General features: G+C 47.5%; 1 protein-coding gene across 4 annotated transcripts in view; it reads right to left on the bottom strand.

The window, feature by feature from the left end:
- Positions 1-16,834, bottom strand: part of DLG3 (discs large MAGUK scaffold protein 3) — a 1,834,707-nt gene extending 1,817,873 nt beyond the window's left edge. For all 4 annotated transcript variants that reach the window (XM_085608387.1, XM_085608388.1, XM_085608389.1 and 1 more), the window contains exon 1: positions 15,994-16,834. In XM_085608387.1, coding sequence (XP_085464513.1) covers positions 15,994-16,009 — 16 coding nt within the window. In that variant the 5' untranslated portion in view covers positions 16,010-16,834. The remainder of the gene's footprint in view (positions 1-15,993) is intronic.
- Between the last annotated feature and the right edge of the window lie 486 nt (positions 16,835-17,320).

The following is a 17,320-nucleotide window of genomic DNA, read 5'->3' as shown; positions in this document are numbered from 1 at the left end:
TGATATCTGTTGCACCACGTAGCTGTGCGGAGTGAGTGTGTGTGTGCGCGACAGTGGACAAAACACCTGTGATTCACAACACTGGCTGATGGTCTGCCAAGTACGTTGATTTCTTGTTAGGAATGTATTACGTTTGACATTGGTTTTACCCCTGCCGCCTCAGTCCACGGTACTGCTAAAAAGTGGTATAGTTTGATATATGTACATCATTTTGATATCATTTGGAGGCGCAGCTAGCCTGGCTCTAAGATGGCTGCTTGTTGAGCTAGCTCTGCTCGCCATCTTCATCAATCCGGTATAATTAGCATTTCACCCAGGGCCCGCTGACCGTATTCCAGCCAGGCTTGAGTGGGGAGCGGAGCGCAACAGTTTGCCCCCAAAATCGGCCAGTGACCTGAGCCCTACACCCGCTACACATTGCGGAGTGACTGCCCTCCGCGACACGGCTTGCCTGGAGGCGTTGGACTGCTGTCGGCTCGGCCCATGAAAAACATGGCACAAGCCTACGCTCCACAGGTTGCCCCTGCCTACGTTGACGCTGGAGACCCCGACCGGCCTGCCCAGAGAGCGTGCCTGGTTCCGTGAGGTGGGACTGACTGCTGCGTGGGCCACTCGGTGCTGCAATTCATTGAGCCCGGGATTGCGGCCTGTTGTGGGCCTTACGCTTGCTGCAGCTGGAATGACTGTTGGAATTCCCTGACCCGGTTCCCTTCTGGCGGTGAGTGCGGCGCTGCTGCCCCCACTCCCTAACCAGGGCCCACCAGCGCCCCCTCGCCCTGCTTCAACCGGTAAATTGCAGCCCCGTGCGGGGGTCCGCTTGAGCTTGCCTGCTGTCTGGGTGCCTCTGCTTCTGGGAGGCGTGGTGAATCAGGAGGGCCACCATCTATACGGATTGACCGTGCAAATAGAGGGGGGCTTTCATCTGTAACTTGGCCCCCCCTTCCTCATCTAAAGCACACACCTGCATTGATTTCGGATGTATCCTTTTCTCAGCACCAGGTTGGTTTGTGGCGCACTGTTGGCCTGGGCAGAGGGTGTCCCTATCTCTGGACTATGCTGATTGCTCCTTGCTAGACCTTACTGGTGCAGAGAAAGCTCACTGTTGGTGCTAATTTTATCAGCGTAGGGTGCTACTGCTGGATGCCCTGGGCCTGAATCTAGTGTCATTGTTCCAGCTCCATTGACAGGATCAACTCCCGGTTGCACCGCCTATCACCTCGCGACCAGGCTAAGTGGCCTCCTTGGTGTCTAAGGCAGGTGTTACTATACTAATTGTGTGGGCAACACTTCCACTATGGGCAAGCCGGACAAAGCTCACTTGAAGTTGAACTTCGAACAACGCAAATCCAGATACATGGATGAGGTCTCTGAGACGTCGGCGACCGGTTCTGGGGAGGAGTCTGAGACCGTGAGTGGTGATATAAAGCAGATCTTGGCCACTATGCAAAAAAGCCTTTCAACTATCGACGGCAAAATAGACTCTCTCTCATATAGAATGGACCGTATGTCCGAAAGATTGGACAAGCAGGCGGAACGCCTAGATATGTCAGACCGGCGTATCGCAGAGGTCGAGGAGGCGCAGACCAAGGCATGCAATGCCCAGAGGCAGATGGAAAAGGTATTAGCGATGCTCTAGGATAAAGCGGAGGACTTGGAAGCCAGATCCCGACGTAGTAACATGCATATCACTGGCCTTCCAGAATCCACTCCTAATGGGATGATGGAAGTTTTTGTTGAGAGATTGCTTACTGATTTGCTGGGTTCTGAGACGTTTTCATCTATGTTCGTGGTGGAACGTGCGCACAGGTCCTTGGGCCCCCGGCCTGCCCCAGGTGTGCCTCCATGGCCCATCAGCGCAAAGCTACTCAACTACAGGGACAGGGACGCTGCTCTCAAAAAGGCCAGAGAATTGGGAGAATTAAGTTATGAAGGTTCCTCACTCACACTATTTCCAGACTTCACTCTTAAGGTCCAATAAGCCAGAAGGCAATTTGTCCAAGTGAAACGCAAGCTGAGAGAACAACATATTGAATACGTGATGCTATATCCAGCGAGACTAAGAGTGGTAGTTAACGGCTCGGCGAAGATCTTTACAGACCCTAAGCGCTTCAAAAGGCCCTCAAAGAATGGAGAGTGGGGGAACAGATTCAGAAAGCCTCGAACTCTGGAGAGGAGCTGCGGGCTCGAGTGGAAATTTGGACGACAATGACTAGTTTCCTGTCATGGCTTTACTGTTTCTGTATTTGCCTCTCTAATCCTATTTTGTAGTTTCAGATTCCCGTATAACATGGTTGTTTAGTTTGTAACACTCTATATTTGATCTACAGTTTAAGTCCTCTTTGTCCCCTCCAGACCAAGCAATTGGGCCCAATCTGGGATACCCGTGGAACGGGGGTCATTTATGCTCCTGCTAAATATGGTCTATTTTATCACTGTTTTGTACGGCGGTCCCCACGGAGTGTTACATCACTCCTTGCCAGACGGCGTGGTTATGTTTGTTGTTAAATGTTATGCCTGGCTACATCCGCCTCCGCGGGTTACCCCCTGGGCAATTTATTAACCTCTTTTTTTTTTGCTTATTCACTTATATCTGAATGAATGTTCAGGACTGTTATGGGATGGTGGGATACAGGTCGCATATGCTCAGCTGGGAAGGGCATTGTGTGGGTGGGGGGGTGGGTTTTTGTTTTTTAATCACAGTCAGTGCACACTTCAATGACGTGGTTGGATCAGCTGTGATCGTTACATATAATAGGTTTCAAAGATTCGAATGGGTAGTCAGCATCAATTGCCAGGTGATACACCCCAAAGCCAACCAGGCAAAGTCCGGTTCATCACTTGGATTGTCAGGGATTTGAACGATTTTAGAAAGTTACGTAAAATACTGGCCTATCTCAAGCGTCACGAGATTGACATTGCAAGAAACGCACTTAGCCCCCAATAACTGCATGCTTAAAAAACATGAGGCTTCAGGGAGCATTCCATGCTGCAGGGTTTACCTCCCATGGCAGATGGGTTCTTACTTGGATTAAACCCAGATCGGGGATCTCTCTATCCGAATTGAAGAAGGATCCTTATGGCAGATATGCCGTTTCCAGGTGCCATGATAAAGGGTTGGGTATCCAAGGTGTAAATATATATGGGCCGAACTATGAGTATTCTCTATTTTATAAGTCTTTACTGGCTCAGATGTCAAACTGTACTATATTACCTCAATTATGGCGCGGCGACCTGAATTGTGTTCTGAACCCCCTACTAGATAGATTCGGAGGCCCGGGACGACGCCTCTCGCAGGTGCCAAAGCCATTTCTGACATTGCAATGCAGTTGGGTTTGGTTGATGTATGGAGGGCTAGGCATCCAGAGGCAGGCGGGTTCACTCATTACTCAGCCCCTCACGATATACATACTAGAATAGACTACCTACTGCTTGATGGATCGCTTCTACCCCGTGTCCAAGAGTGTACAGTATTGCCACACACTTTCTCAGATCACTCCCCAATCATTCTAGAGGTCGAAATTCCACCGCGAGTTGTTGCCCCCTTCACATGGAGGTTTCCCCCGTATTCACTACTTAACTCAGTGTTTAAGGCTGAGCTGGCCACATCTATCACTGATTATTTTGACATTAATACTGAATTGGTTGATCACTTTGCCACAGTATGGGAGGCTTTCAAGGTGTTCATTAGGGGGGTCGCTATCAGTAAGCACGCGGGCATTCTCTGTTCCATCAGGAGTAGACTTTCAACCTTGGAAAAAAAACTGGGCAACTTGGAATCGGATGCCCTGGGGTGCAGAGAGCCTCAGGTTGCCGACGCAATTAAAAAACACACTGGAAGAGTACAGCAAGGAAGCTGACAATGAAGTTAAACATATGGGGAAGTATGCTGTTGCCAGATCCTATGGTGAGGGCGACAGACCAGGTCCGGTGTTGGAGGCTCTGGCTCGACACTTGATGGTACTATTCTCAATGACCCTTCTGATATCGCAAATAAATTCAGTCAGTATTACAGCGATCTGTATAGCTCACGCATCACAGTTAATGAATCGGCTGTACTGGATTACCTGGAATACGTGCAGTTACCATGGCTGTCTAACTCCTATAGAGAATACCTGACGAGACCGCTAGACTTTACAGAGATCCGCTCTTCCCTGAATTCAATGCCAGATGGCAGCGCTCCGGGTATAGACAGACTCACTGTCCCCTTTTACAAAGCCTACATTGATCTGTTGGGGCCCCACCTCAGTAGGTTATTTGAGGAAATAGGTGACACTGGTATAATGCCGCAATCAATTAGGGAAGCGCTAATAGTCACATTGCTAAAGGCAGGCAAATCCCCCAAGGTGTGCCCATCCTATAGACCACTCTCACTCCTCAACGTGGACACAAAAGCCTTTGCCAAAATTTTAGCCAATAGACTCATAATGTAATTTTTATTTATATTATTGGTTTATGTGTAGAGATGTATTTATAATTTATATATTTTTAAATAATTTATGTTATTAAAATAAGTATTAAAACATATTAATAATGTGTATATATTATATATGTATATATTTAGGGGCCGATTCCGATCCTGTATTTTTTTTTCCCGTACGACTCGTATCGGTAAATTTTTCCATTCAAATCGTACAAGTCCCGTCCGACCCATGAAGTACGAATCGTACGGGAAAAATACAATTTTTCCCGATCCGATTTGTACGGATCGGCGCGATCTGTACAAATCGGATCGGGAAAAGTTGTACGAGACGGACCCGGACACTTTTCCGTACAAATTGTAAAAATGCAGTCCGACCGTACTAGTATGATCCGGACCGGCTTTCCGATTTACGATTTGCATAGAAAACGTCCCGTACATGGGGAATGCCATTACCCGCTACGAAGTGAACTTTGTACAACTCGTATCCCGGGAAAAGTTGTTCCCGGGGTGCGAGTCGTACAGGCATACACCCCCGTGCGTTGTGTATGTACGGTGCGTACCCCCAACATCGCGTACCCCAACATCGCGTATGTACTATGCGTACCCCCAACATCGCGTACCCCAACATCACGTATGTACGGTGCGTACATACGTGATGTTGGGGTACGCGATGTTGGGGTACGCGATGTTGGGGGTACGCACCGTACATACACAACGCACGGGGGTGTATGCCTGTATGACTCGTACCCCTGGGGACTCTGCTTTTACGGCTGTTTTTGGCTCCCGTAAGAAAAGAGCCGTACGGAGAGCCGTAGGGACGAATCGTACTTGCTGGGCCGGAAACCGCTGCTTAAATACGTACAGACGTCGTGTACAAGCTGTTCCGGATCAGAATCGTTGGTTTATTTTAGCCGTATGGTCTTTTGGACTTCCTAGGTTGTAAGAAAAGTTTACCGGGTACGAGTCGTACGGGAAAAACGCTCCATACAACGATTTGTACAGGCTTTTTCCAGGATTGGAATCGGCCCCTATATGTATTTATCAATTATATATATATATAGTATTTATAATTTTTAAACATTTTAAAATATTTTTAACTATGTTTATTTTAATTATATGTATTATTTACTTTATTTTACATTATTTTTTAATTTAAAAAAACGATATTCATAACAACGATATTTTTGACAACTACATATATTTTTTGATATTTTTGTACATACCATAATGTAGATAGGATGTCGATATTCTTGACTTCGATATTCTTGCTGCAGGGATGTATGTCGTTACAACGCACACTTTTACAACGCATGCACTTACAACGCATTTTTTACAACGCACAATCCATTACAACGCATGACATTACAACGCAGGACACTACAACGCATTTTTAAAAACTACCTTTACAACGCATTTCCATTACAACGCATACTACCTTTACAACGCATACCATTACAACGCATAATATTAAATTGCATTTAAGGTAAGTATTAGATAGTATAGGGGTAAAAATTACTATTCTAACTCCAGGGGGTGCAACAGTAGGGTAAGTGTTGGATAGTATAGGGTTAAAAATTACTATTCTAACTCCAGGGGGTGCAACAGTAGGGTAAATGTTGGATAGTATAGGGGTAAAAATTACTATTCTAACTCCAGGGGGTGCAACAGTAGGGAAAGTGTTGGATAGTATAGGGGTAAAAATTACTATTCTAACTCCAGGGGGTGCAACAGTAGGGTAAGTGTTGGATAGTATAGGGGTAAAAATTACTATTCTAACTCCAGGGGGTGCAACAGTAGGGTAAGTGTTGGATAGTATAGGGGTAAAAATTACTATTCTAACTCCAGGGGGTGCAACAGTAGGGTAAGTGTTGGATAGTATAGGGGTAAAAATTACTATTCTAACTCCAGGGGGTGCAACAGTAGAGTAAGTGTTGGATAGTATAGGGGTAAAAATTACTATTCTAACTCCAGGGGGTGCAACAGTAGGGTAAGTGTTGGCTAGTATAGGGGTAAAAATTACTATTCTAACTCCAGGGGGTGCAACAGTAGGGTAAGTGTTGGATAGTATAGGGGTAAAAATTACTATTCGAACTCCAGGGGGTGCAACAGTAGAGTAAGTGTTGGATAGTATAGGGGTAAAAATTACTATTCTAACTCCAGGGGGTGCAACAGTAGGGTAAGTGTTGGATAGTATAGGGGTAAAAATTACTATATTATGCGTTGTAATGGTATGCGTTGTAATGGTAGTATGCGTTGTAATGGAATGCGTTGTAAAGGTGGTTTTTAAAAATGCGTTGTAGTGTCATGCGTTGTAATGTCATGCGTTGTAATGGATTGTGCGTTGTAAAAAATGCGTTGTAAGTGTAGTGCGTTGTAAAAGTTGCGTTGTAAAGGTTGTTCCCCTTGCTGCGATATTGTTGTAGGTCGATATTCTGACCTTCGATATTCTGTCAGTGATCCCACCCAATCAGTGTCATTAAACGGCAGGCACAGATTAATCCACTTCAAGTTCCTTAACAGGGTATTCTACACGCCGGCACGACTCCACAGATATGGGTTGAGAGACACGGACTGCTGTGAGCGCTGTGGGGTAAGCCACGCAGATTTTTGTCCACGTGGCATGGTCCTGTCCCCAGAGTGCTGCTTTCTGGAATTAAATATTTCATGAGCTGGGAGAGGTGGTTGGAACTCCGCTCGCCCCTGACCCTCTATTGGCCCTATTGGGATACACAAAACCTCTACCAAAAGATGTTAGTAAACTTATGGGTCTGGGTTGGCTCTTGGCAAAGCGGTGGCTAGCATGCACCTGGCACGCGGTCCTCCTCTCCCAAAGTCTGAGTGGGAAAAATACATGATTTTTGGTAATACACAGTCTGAAATATTCAGTGAGCTAATGCCCCGCAAAGCCGCCCAAAAAGCTTCTGGGGTTTGTATAAACAATGTCTTTTGGTACGGGATTTGGACGGGTCGAATGATGTTTAGTGTCATTGTGCCGAATTATGTTACTCAAGCAAGGGTGTGATGATGTGGGCTGTTCTGGTGACAATGCTAATTCAGTTGATGGAATATCTGTGACAAATTCCTAGTTGTTGGGTTGCACTGGCTGACAGGTGGCAATGGTTTCTGTAATTCATCTTAATAGCAGATAACGTGGTGTCGATTTATCATACTTGTTGGGGTGGGTCGGGTTGGAGAATGTATTGCACTGCATAAGGGCGATGGGGGGATGTAGGATCGAGTCCTTCCCAGTTGTGCATATTTTTGATGTGATTCTAACATGGCTGGGCCTAGTACTACTAGATATAATTCCCAATGTGATTTATGCCCAGAAGTACATGGTGTTCATGTTATATAGATTATTAAGTGTGTGTTGAATATAAATGTTATTTACATACATCACGTGTGAAGTCTCTGTTGTGACGCTACAAGTACTGATTGTGAGTGATCTGTGCCAATGCTTTACACATTGCTTCTGTAGTAAGCCTGGCTGCTCAGTGCCAAGCTACCCAAAGGTGAGCGCAGGTTATATACAGTGTTTGTAATCAGCCGCACCTGACGGGAGCGGTAGGTTCTGCCTGGCTAGGGCCTCGCCTCAGCCAACCAGAAAGTGCCAGGTCCAACAGCAGGTAAGATGTGAATGAAGAAATATATGTACTGCATGTCAAGTTAAACCATCCAGTCTCCTGGGTCCATGGCAGACAGACTTGAGGAAGCAGGAGCATGTTGGACTTCTTTCTCAAGAAGAGGTCGAGAAGGCACAGGTCTAGGATCGGACAAAGTCCTCCATCCTTTGGCACCAAAAAGTAGCAGGAATAACAACCAAAAACCAACTTCTGATGCAGGCACCTCCTCCATTGCTCCCTTAGCCAAGAGAGCCTGCACTTCTTGATGGAGCAAGGAAAGACAGTCATCCGTCAGCTGATCATAAGAGGGTGGCATGGGTGGTGGGGTAATCAAAAAGGGGAGATAGCAGATCGTTTGCATATGTTAGGACCCAGTGGTCTGATGTCAATAACTGCCAGTGGGGCAGGTGATGTCCTATTCAGCACCCACTGAGTGTCCATAATGGTCGGAAGGCAAACAAGAAAAGGTTGGAGGCAGTAGCTGCCAGGGGATGGAAAGACCTGACCACTGGCTACCTGTTCCATGTGCTTTATGAGTCCCACGTTCTCTGCCACGAAAAGCCCGGGAGCCTGTTGTCCGTGGTGGCTGGAAGGGTATGAACGTAATTGGAGGCCCCTTTCCTGGCCACGAAAGGAGCAGAAGGCAGACTGGGGGTGACAAGGGGCCGTAGACAAGCCATCAAAGAGCATGTCCATGAGGGAAGCCTGGACACCCCCTGAAAAGCCAGTCAGACAGGCGTGGCGCCGCTAGGCCGACAGCGATGAAATAGTTCTGCCCAGTGAGTCGATCTTGTCAAGTCCACACCTAGGGGCCGATTCCGATCCAGGTCGGAAAGCACTCCGACCGAGTCGGATCCGGAGTGTTTTCCGACCGAGCCGGACCCCTACAGTCCGACAGAGCGAGTACGATGCGCACGTATGCTGTCGGACTCGGTTCGGTCGGACTCCCATAGAAGTCAATGGGAGCCGGTCGTACGACGCGTACATGGGCTCCCATTTACTGAATGGGTACGTCTCGAACAAGTGCGCCCCCTACAGTGGGTACACGTCGGTGCCACCCACACCATACATGCCTGTGTTGGGGAGATCCATAGGTCTCCCCTGTGTCCGAGTCGTAGGGCTGCGGGTGTCAGGGTGTCCGACGCGGACTCCCAAAGTCCGACTCCGAGAGCTTTTGCGAGCCGGACACTCCGGCTCGCACAGGCTGTCCGACACGTGCATTGTACTGGCTCGGTTGTAAATCGCATCCATTGCACGCCACGGTTAGCTTCCGACCGGGACGTACGGAGCGGTTCGGACCCGGAAACGGTCGGTGAATTTCATGTAGCTCGCATCGTACTTGCTCGCTCGTACAGCTGTATGAGTCGGCCGGAAAACACGTGTACGGCTCGTAGTTTTTCCGGCCGAACCCGATTCGGTGCCCTTCCGATCGGAATCGGCCCCCTAATGTTGAACTTAGCTGCGTCTCGACAACAGGCAATAGCCTGGGTGAGTATAGCTTGGGCATCCTCCTAGATCATAGGCAGCACTTGAGCAAATGAGTCCCATATCATATGGAAATAATGGCCCCTTAGGCATGCAGTGTTGACCGACCGCAGTGCTAGGCTGGCAGAAGAGAACATTGTCTTGCCAAAGCTATCCAGCCTCTTAGATTCCCTATCAGGCTGAGTGGGAGGGAATGTGCTGGGATTAATTCTGGATGTGGAGGGTTGGACCACCAAGCTCTCCGGGTGGGGTGCTGGGTAAGGAAACTGGGGTCCCCAGGAGTGGGGCGATGGCAGCGGGCAATCTTGCTATGCACAGGAGCCCCTGTGCAGGGCTTGGACCAGGCAAACACCGTCCTCAAGACGTTCATCTTGACTGACCTTGTGGGCAACTGAAGGCCCAAGACCTCATCCGCAAAATGCACCAACATTGCAAAAAGGGGTCCCTCCTCTGTACTAACAGTAGGAGGAGAGACCAGGTTAGTGTGAGGTATCTAACCCACTGGCCTCTTCCAGTTCCTCATACAAGTTGTTCTGTTCCTCATCTGGTAGCTGGTAACCATAAGGGTGCATTGACCCCTCTCATTCGTCTCCCTCTCCAGGCCTAGCAAACAAATAAGGCACTGGCTTTGCTCCGGGAAGCATGGACCTGGTTGGCGCTGGAGTCAGTGTTAGAGGAAGCCCCTCCAGTTCCGTGTCAGAGTTGGGAATAACAATGGGGGCGGCACCGCTTAAGGGTGTTGGCGGCACCAGGGGCATCCGCACTGGACCAGGCACAGAGGAAGGTCTCAGTCTAGCTGGTGGCTCTGCTTCGGATTCAGCAAGGGATCCATGGTGCCCAACTGGCGTCGAAGGCGAACTCATCAACGTGGATCCAGTTGGGGCCCCTCTCATGCCTATAGGGCCTGAAGGCGCTCTAGAGGGGCCTGGCTGCCCAAATATAAGGTGCATGGCCTCATAGAACTCCTAAAACAGAGCAGGGGTTGCTCCGGGAAAATCGGCGAAGCACAAAGACCTGGGTTTAGGTTCCGCCAACTCGCAGTGACTGCAGTTTCAACACTATGGCAGATGGAATGCGGCAACGATCTCTTAGACTTCTTGTTTCTGTGGGACTTACCCGAGTTCTCCGATGACTTGGAGTATGATGACAACCATCGGAAAGGGCTCCGCAATGGTCCTGGGACCTTCAACGAGATCGGAACCTCAAGTGTTGCGGAGTCAACTAACGTTGGGTGGCAAAGAGCTTGAGGAAGGGCTCCCTCGGCTCCTTGGGATGCATGGCATGGCAGTCCTCATAGGTCTTGGAGTCGTGGTCCCGCTCCAAGCACCACAAACACACCAAGAGGGGCATTTGCCCGTGACAGGCCCCACATGGTTTGAAACCAGCCATGTGCTTGGGTGACATAACCTCACACCAGGAGGAAATTCTCAAAAATGTTCACAGATCATCGACAAAGGCCAGTCAAAAAGTGACTGAGGGGTAGCTCAAACCAGATCAGCACTATCTGGCATGGAAAGAAAAGAACTGAAGTCAGAGTGCTGAGGTGGCGCCTATGTAGGTACCGCACACATCACTTCTGGCGCGAACGACACCAACACAGACCCAAATGATGCCACCTAGAGAAAGCTAAAAAATCTGCCAGATCCAGTCTGATGCCAGGAGATTTTCTAAGGTAAGGAATTTACGGCTAGACGTCTCTATCAGATAAGATTAATAACATCGTAGCATGATAAAAGTGGCATTCGAGATTGTGTCCGACAGGGAGCAGGGTTTGCAGCAACTGCCTTGGCAAGCTTTAAAAGTCAAACCTCTAGATTCTGTTATATCATAGCAAAAAATAAGACCCAACACATTCTCCCTCTCACAAATTTAATCCAAAATGAAACGAAATACAAATTTCTTAGGAAGGAAACGTCACCTCGATGATCTTCCTGGAACACCCAAAAGAAACTACAGATCCTCCACAAATCGTTTTTGATGCTCACCCAATTGATGGGTAACATCAAATCGTGCCACCTTGTAATCAGCAGCAGACACATGTGACAGCCTGTCCTTGTTCCAGCGTTTCCAAACATCCAATCTCACAACACACCTTTCAACTTGCACAACTTTCTTTGGAGTAGAAACCTGAGAACTCGATTTCACCTGTGTCATATGTAGTTTGACTCTCACCATGTCACCCACCTTCACGCATTACTTGCTATTTCCCATCTTTCGTGGTTCTCTTGCTGTCATCTGCTTACATCATGTATAATGTCTAGTGGTAAACTTTTCTTTTCCTTCCATGACCAGTTGATCTTTGAAACAGGAAGCCTTTCCTTCAATAATTCGAAAGGTGAAACTTTGGCATCAGAGTTGGAAGTGGTGTGAATTTCTCACAAGAGATTCTTCAGTTTGTGTACCCTATTCACCTGGTGACTCAGGACAACTGAATGTTTTCTTTTATAAGTTTGTTGCACTGCTCTACAAGTCAATTACTCCTGGTGTGATATAAGGAAGTGATGATGTGCTTGATGTCTAGCTCCTCAGGAAATCTTCAAATTACTCTAAAAGAAATTGAGGAACATTGTCAGTGACAATGTCATCTGGCTCTCTCTCCCTAAAGAACACACTTGTCAAAACCCCCTTAACTTTGGACGCAGTAATGTTAATAACGAAACTAACTTCTGATTATTGAGAATAATAATCGATGGTTACGATGCCATACTTGACCTAAACTCTCAAAACGTTGAAGGGTCGAATTATATAAGTCACTATTTTCAACCATGCTTTTTCTGGAACTGAGACAGTCTCCACAGAACTAGGCATGGTGACCTGTGACTTGTTACTCACTACAGAAGACATGCATTCGAATTCGGACAACACTTATTCAGGTTCTCCATTACTTTCCCATAGTTTAATCTTTTTCTAATGCTTCAGACCACTCAGATTCTAACACCACACCCTTGGCAACACAGAAAACAGCACTCACTAACATGTTGGTGTCCTTGCTACTGTCATCATCCTTCAGGTCAGACTCCAATGGTGAGCTAGATAGAAAATGAACCATAAAAGTTCTTGTACAGGGTATATATTGTATATGAAAACAAAATTATTGCAACCTATACTGCCGTTTGGCTGTCCTAGACATGGTTTTACTAGCTCCATTAGTTGTAAACAAATCAACTAATAGCTTGTGGACAACACGAATAGTAAATTCAGATCCTCACATGTATTGAAAAAAAATTGTTGACCCGCCCTCCCCCCATCAACAAGCTAGAGCCTTCGGTTCCACAACAGAATACGATGGCTCTGCCCTTTTTAGGCTCCGACTTGTGATTGCAACCACTAGATTTTTTAATCCTCTTCTCTGCAATAAGACAGCATCTAGGCCATACTGGCTCGCATCAGTAACCACAATGCTAGGAGGATGGGTATCAAAAAGTTTAAGCATCACAGCTTCTGCCACACTTCTTTTATTTAGTCACATACAAGCATACAATCTTCATCCTAAACAAATCTTCCCCTTCCCTCAATAGTTCACAAATGGAATGAGTCCTTTCCATACATATGGGAATGCATCAGGCATAAAATCCCATAATATCTATAAAGATCACAATTAATCCTTACCTTTGGGCACTGGGGCCTCAACAGTGGCTTGGACTAAACTTCCCTTAACTTCCACACCATGGGCTGACGATATGCAGCCAAAATAATAAACATAAGCCACACCAAATTTACATTTTTCTGCTTTTAAGGTAACACCTCTTTCCTCAAGTACTGACAAAATATGTGCAAGCTTTCTATCATGACTAGCCTTTGCACCCTGCATACATTAGCAGGTCATCTTGGAAACACATGATTCCTTCAATGTTTTCGAATAACATTTCCATCAAGTGCTGAAATACAGCAGATGTGGAAGCCAACTCAAAAGGCATTCGCTTCAAATGAAATGCCCCTTCCAAATTGATAAAAGAGGTCAAATGGCGAGGCTCCTGATGTAAGACAACCTGATGGTATGCCAAGGATATGCCTAAGGTGGGGAAGACCCTTCCCCCTTGCGTAAAACACAGCTTCTCTATGATGTTGGGCAGGGGAAGCCTATCTACCCAAATTTTAGCATTCAGTTCTCTGCGATCTACACATATTCTCAGAGACCAGTTAGACTTACGAGCCAACACTACAGAAGGTAACCATTCCAAACCTTCTATGGGTTACATAATGTCTTGGGCACACAGCTTATCCAATTCCTTAGCCAACTCCGATCTAACAAGAAGTTGCAGCTTTCTAACCTTGTGCACTACTTGTTTAACATCAGACTTGAGTTGAATGTTGTGTCTGAAGCGCTTCAACTTACCTAAGGTTTCAGTAAACACACCAGGTAATCTATTTTCCGATTCAGACAGCTGCAATAACCATACATACTCCTACATTATGAGCACCTGATCAGAATTGTTATGATCTAAAATTATTTCCAAATTCCTTTGTTTTAGCCATCCTAATAAGGACGATATATGTTTGGCAACATACACTGTAGCTGGAAAGTTGTTGCCTTTGAAGGATACGACCATGTCAAATGCATTTAAAACTTCTAAGTTTTCACCCATATGCTATGTCTCCCCGTAGATTTTATCAAAGAAATATGAAAACTTTTCTCAATCATTCATTTCAATCAGAATAAAGGGATTACCAGAATCTACCATCATATTTACAGGAACACCACCCCCATTAATTGGACAGTACAGTCTCCTGACCAAAATGACACCCACTTACAAAACTGACTCTCCATCATTCTAAACTTCATTTAATGGAATAAAATCCAGACACTACAGCACATTCTCATCAATAAAATCGGGAGCTTTATACATCTCATTGAATTCACTGATAACATATGCCAATTTCTAATAAAGATTCTTAGTAGACGTACAAACCTTTGCAAAATTACCCTTTTCCCTACATTTGCAATGTCTCATCCATAGCAGTGCAAAATGGGGAGTTTTCTAACTAGTTATCACCACCATACAAATAACGTATCAATTTCGTAGGTTTAACAGGAATTGGATCTTTTCCTCCTATATTTTGTCTCATTATGATCAGTAAACTGTTGAAGTTTGTTTTTAAAGTGATATCGCTGACGTGTTGGATACAGTACTCTCAATTCCTGTCATCAGTTCTACTGCTTTGTTTCAAGTCAAATTTGCTGAGGTCAAAAGGGGTTCTTGAATTCTTCTATTGTTCGTTTGCTCAACAATTAGATCCCTCATCATTTCCTCTTCGAAAGGTTTGTAGTCACACGTAGAAGTCAGGATACTCAAAGCACTCAAAAGGCGTTCAGTTGATTCACCTGGAAGTGGAAGTCTCCTATAGAATGTATGGCTTTCTAGTATTACATTGGTGTGTGGTTTAAAGCGAACATCCGGCATTGCCACTGCAAATGCGTATTCATCTTTTACATCACCTTCACCTGTCACAGATTGATAAGGAAGATGCTGGAATATTTTTCTGCCTTTAACTCCTAAACATGCCTTAAGAGAGATTTTTTTTTCTTTTTCTGAGTGAAGAATCCCACCTCAGTGTAATGCAGGTGCGCCTCGAAGCCTTCCTCCCATTGCTCCCAATCTATAGCTGGACGACCAGCATTTGGTAAAAAGGAAGATGGAGGAGCTAAAAGGTGTTCCATTGTGGTTGTGACGTCATTGTTGCAAGCCTGCACAATCACTAGTGTTCAGTGACAATAATAGGTATTCACTCTCACAATTGCACACAAGTATACCTAACATGCAAATAACTCGTTTATGTGAATGCTCTACTAGACTGCACCATGAATGTATCTCCTATTGCAATATGGGCAAATGGCACTGTGATACTGAAGCCAGCTTCAGATGCAAGATTCAGTGGGTGCTTCGCTGTGAAGGTGCACATAAAGTGTAGACTTCACTAACTTGGTTCAGTGATGAAGTTGGGCGCATCACTGATATACTGGTAGCGCACACAGCATTCAGTCGCAGACCCAATACCTCACATCCTGTTGGGAGTGTGAACTCCAACACTCACCTTTAGATGGGACGGTTAGCCCTCCGACTGCTGTGTGTAACTACAGATGGAAAGTGTTTTTCTTCAAATTACATGTACTTTGAACAGCAAACCCCTCAAAGATGGCGTCCCCTCGGGTCTCCCCCCCCCCCTCCCCCCCAAGCAGATATATGCCTGTTCTCTAACCCCCAACCAGCAGCAGCCGCAGCCAGGGCGCACACAGGGGCTCACTCACAGCAGCCAGGGCGCACACAGGGGCTCACCTCACATTTCACTGGGGGCCCTGTGTTATCTTAAAGAACGGGGCGTTCGGACATTATTGAATTAAGTAATATATAAACTTCACTGAAGCAGCCAGAAAAGATGTATATTGCACAGTATGAGTGCATTGCTCATTAGGGATAATGCTAATAATAAAGGAAAGAATGATCTCTCTCCCGACCACTCACTCACCTTTAGAACTGATCATCTTACAGCTTCCTCTCGGCCACCCTGCCGCCCAGAGGGAGAAAGTTCAGATCAAACTGTGAAACTTTGTGCCCCACTTCTTGCAGGGGGGGCCACCCAAGCAAATCCGGGGTCAGGGCGGGAGGGCGAACCGCAGGTCAATCTTTCGAAGGTAGGTGGCGGCAGCCTGGCATCTAAGGTGGGCGTGGAATGAGATCTTCGCCCGTCCTCTCGGGGGTTCTGGTCTGGGCAGGGCTCCTGTCTTGAGGACAGACCTGGAGACGTGGAATGCCTGGCGGTCGACAGGGAGCTGTGCTTAGACGAGACGGGTGATACTCGTGCGCCCCCAGTGTGCAGGGTGTAAGCTGGGCACTGGGCAGCGCCTGGGGTGCTGAAGCCGCCCGGGGGGCAGGACCTGTATCTGCAGCCGCTGCCTGTGTAGAAATGTGTGCATAAAGTTCCCTGGTCCCCCCCTCCTGCGCCCCTTCCAGTGCAGCGGATGCTGCTGGCACAAGGCTCGGGCAGCGGGCATGAAGCGGTGCCCAGGAGTTGCTTCCAGCCGCGGATGCACACACTGCAGCAGGTGCAGCCGGCACTGCTGCTAACGGGTCCGCTGCTCCCGGTGCACTGCAGGACGTGCTGGCACCGCCCACAGAGGGAGGGCGGGCGGGCGTGCAGTGGTGGCTGCCCTGCGTATCTCTGCGGGGCCTCCCTGTGCCCGGCAGCAGGTGACGGCGAGCTAGAGGTGGCCTGGAAGGGCTGTGAGTCCCCCCTCCGTCCCAGTGCGCTGCAGCCCTGGTCCCTCCGTCTCCACACACTCTGCTGCTCCCTCACTGGCTGCCACGGTGCTGCCGTGGGTGTGCCCTTCGCACTGGGCCGGGCTTGGCACGCCGCCCGTGGCAGCTGGATTTCACATGGAAAGTTTGCTGAAGTTGGTGATCCTGGGCACGGTGTTTCCGGAGCTCAAACAAAGTGAGCGCCTCTCCCCCGGAAGGCAAACAAGGGCAGCGCCTCGGCGGGCACTGGACCCGCTGCACACTGTGCCCTACTTGCAGGTATGGAAGCTCTTCACAAGAGGCACGCGCTCGGGCCTTAACAGGCGTCCTCGTGTCTATCCTAGTGCACCTGCTTATGTGCACTGCACTGCAGCTGTGCTCGCCTCCAGGATGCACACCTGTGTAGGGCCGCTCCTCGTCACTAGGCACAGTGCCAGTAGAACTCAAGGCTCTGCGCGTGTACAGTGCCCCTCCTGGCTGTTCGCGCTCACAACTTCTGCGCTTGTGCAGTGCTGCTCCTCACCAGGCTGTGCACACAACGCTCTGTACTTGGCAAG

This window comes from Triturus cristatus, chromosome 5_2 (genome assembly GCF_964204655.1).
Source record: "Triturus cristatus chromosome 5_2, aTriCri1.1, whole genome shotgun sequence".
Taxonomy (NCBI): domain Eukaryota; kingdom Metazoa; phylum Chordata; class Amphibia; order Caudata; family Salamandridae; genus Triturus; species Triturus cristatus.
Note: the sequence above shows the minus strand (reverse complement) of the source record. Positions and strands in the feature narration are given on the sequence as shown.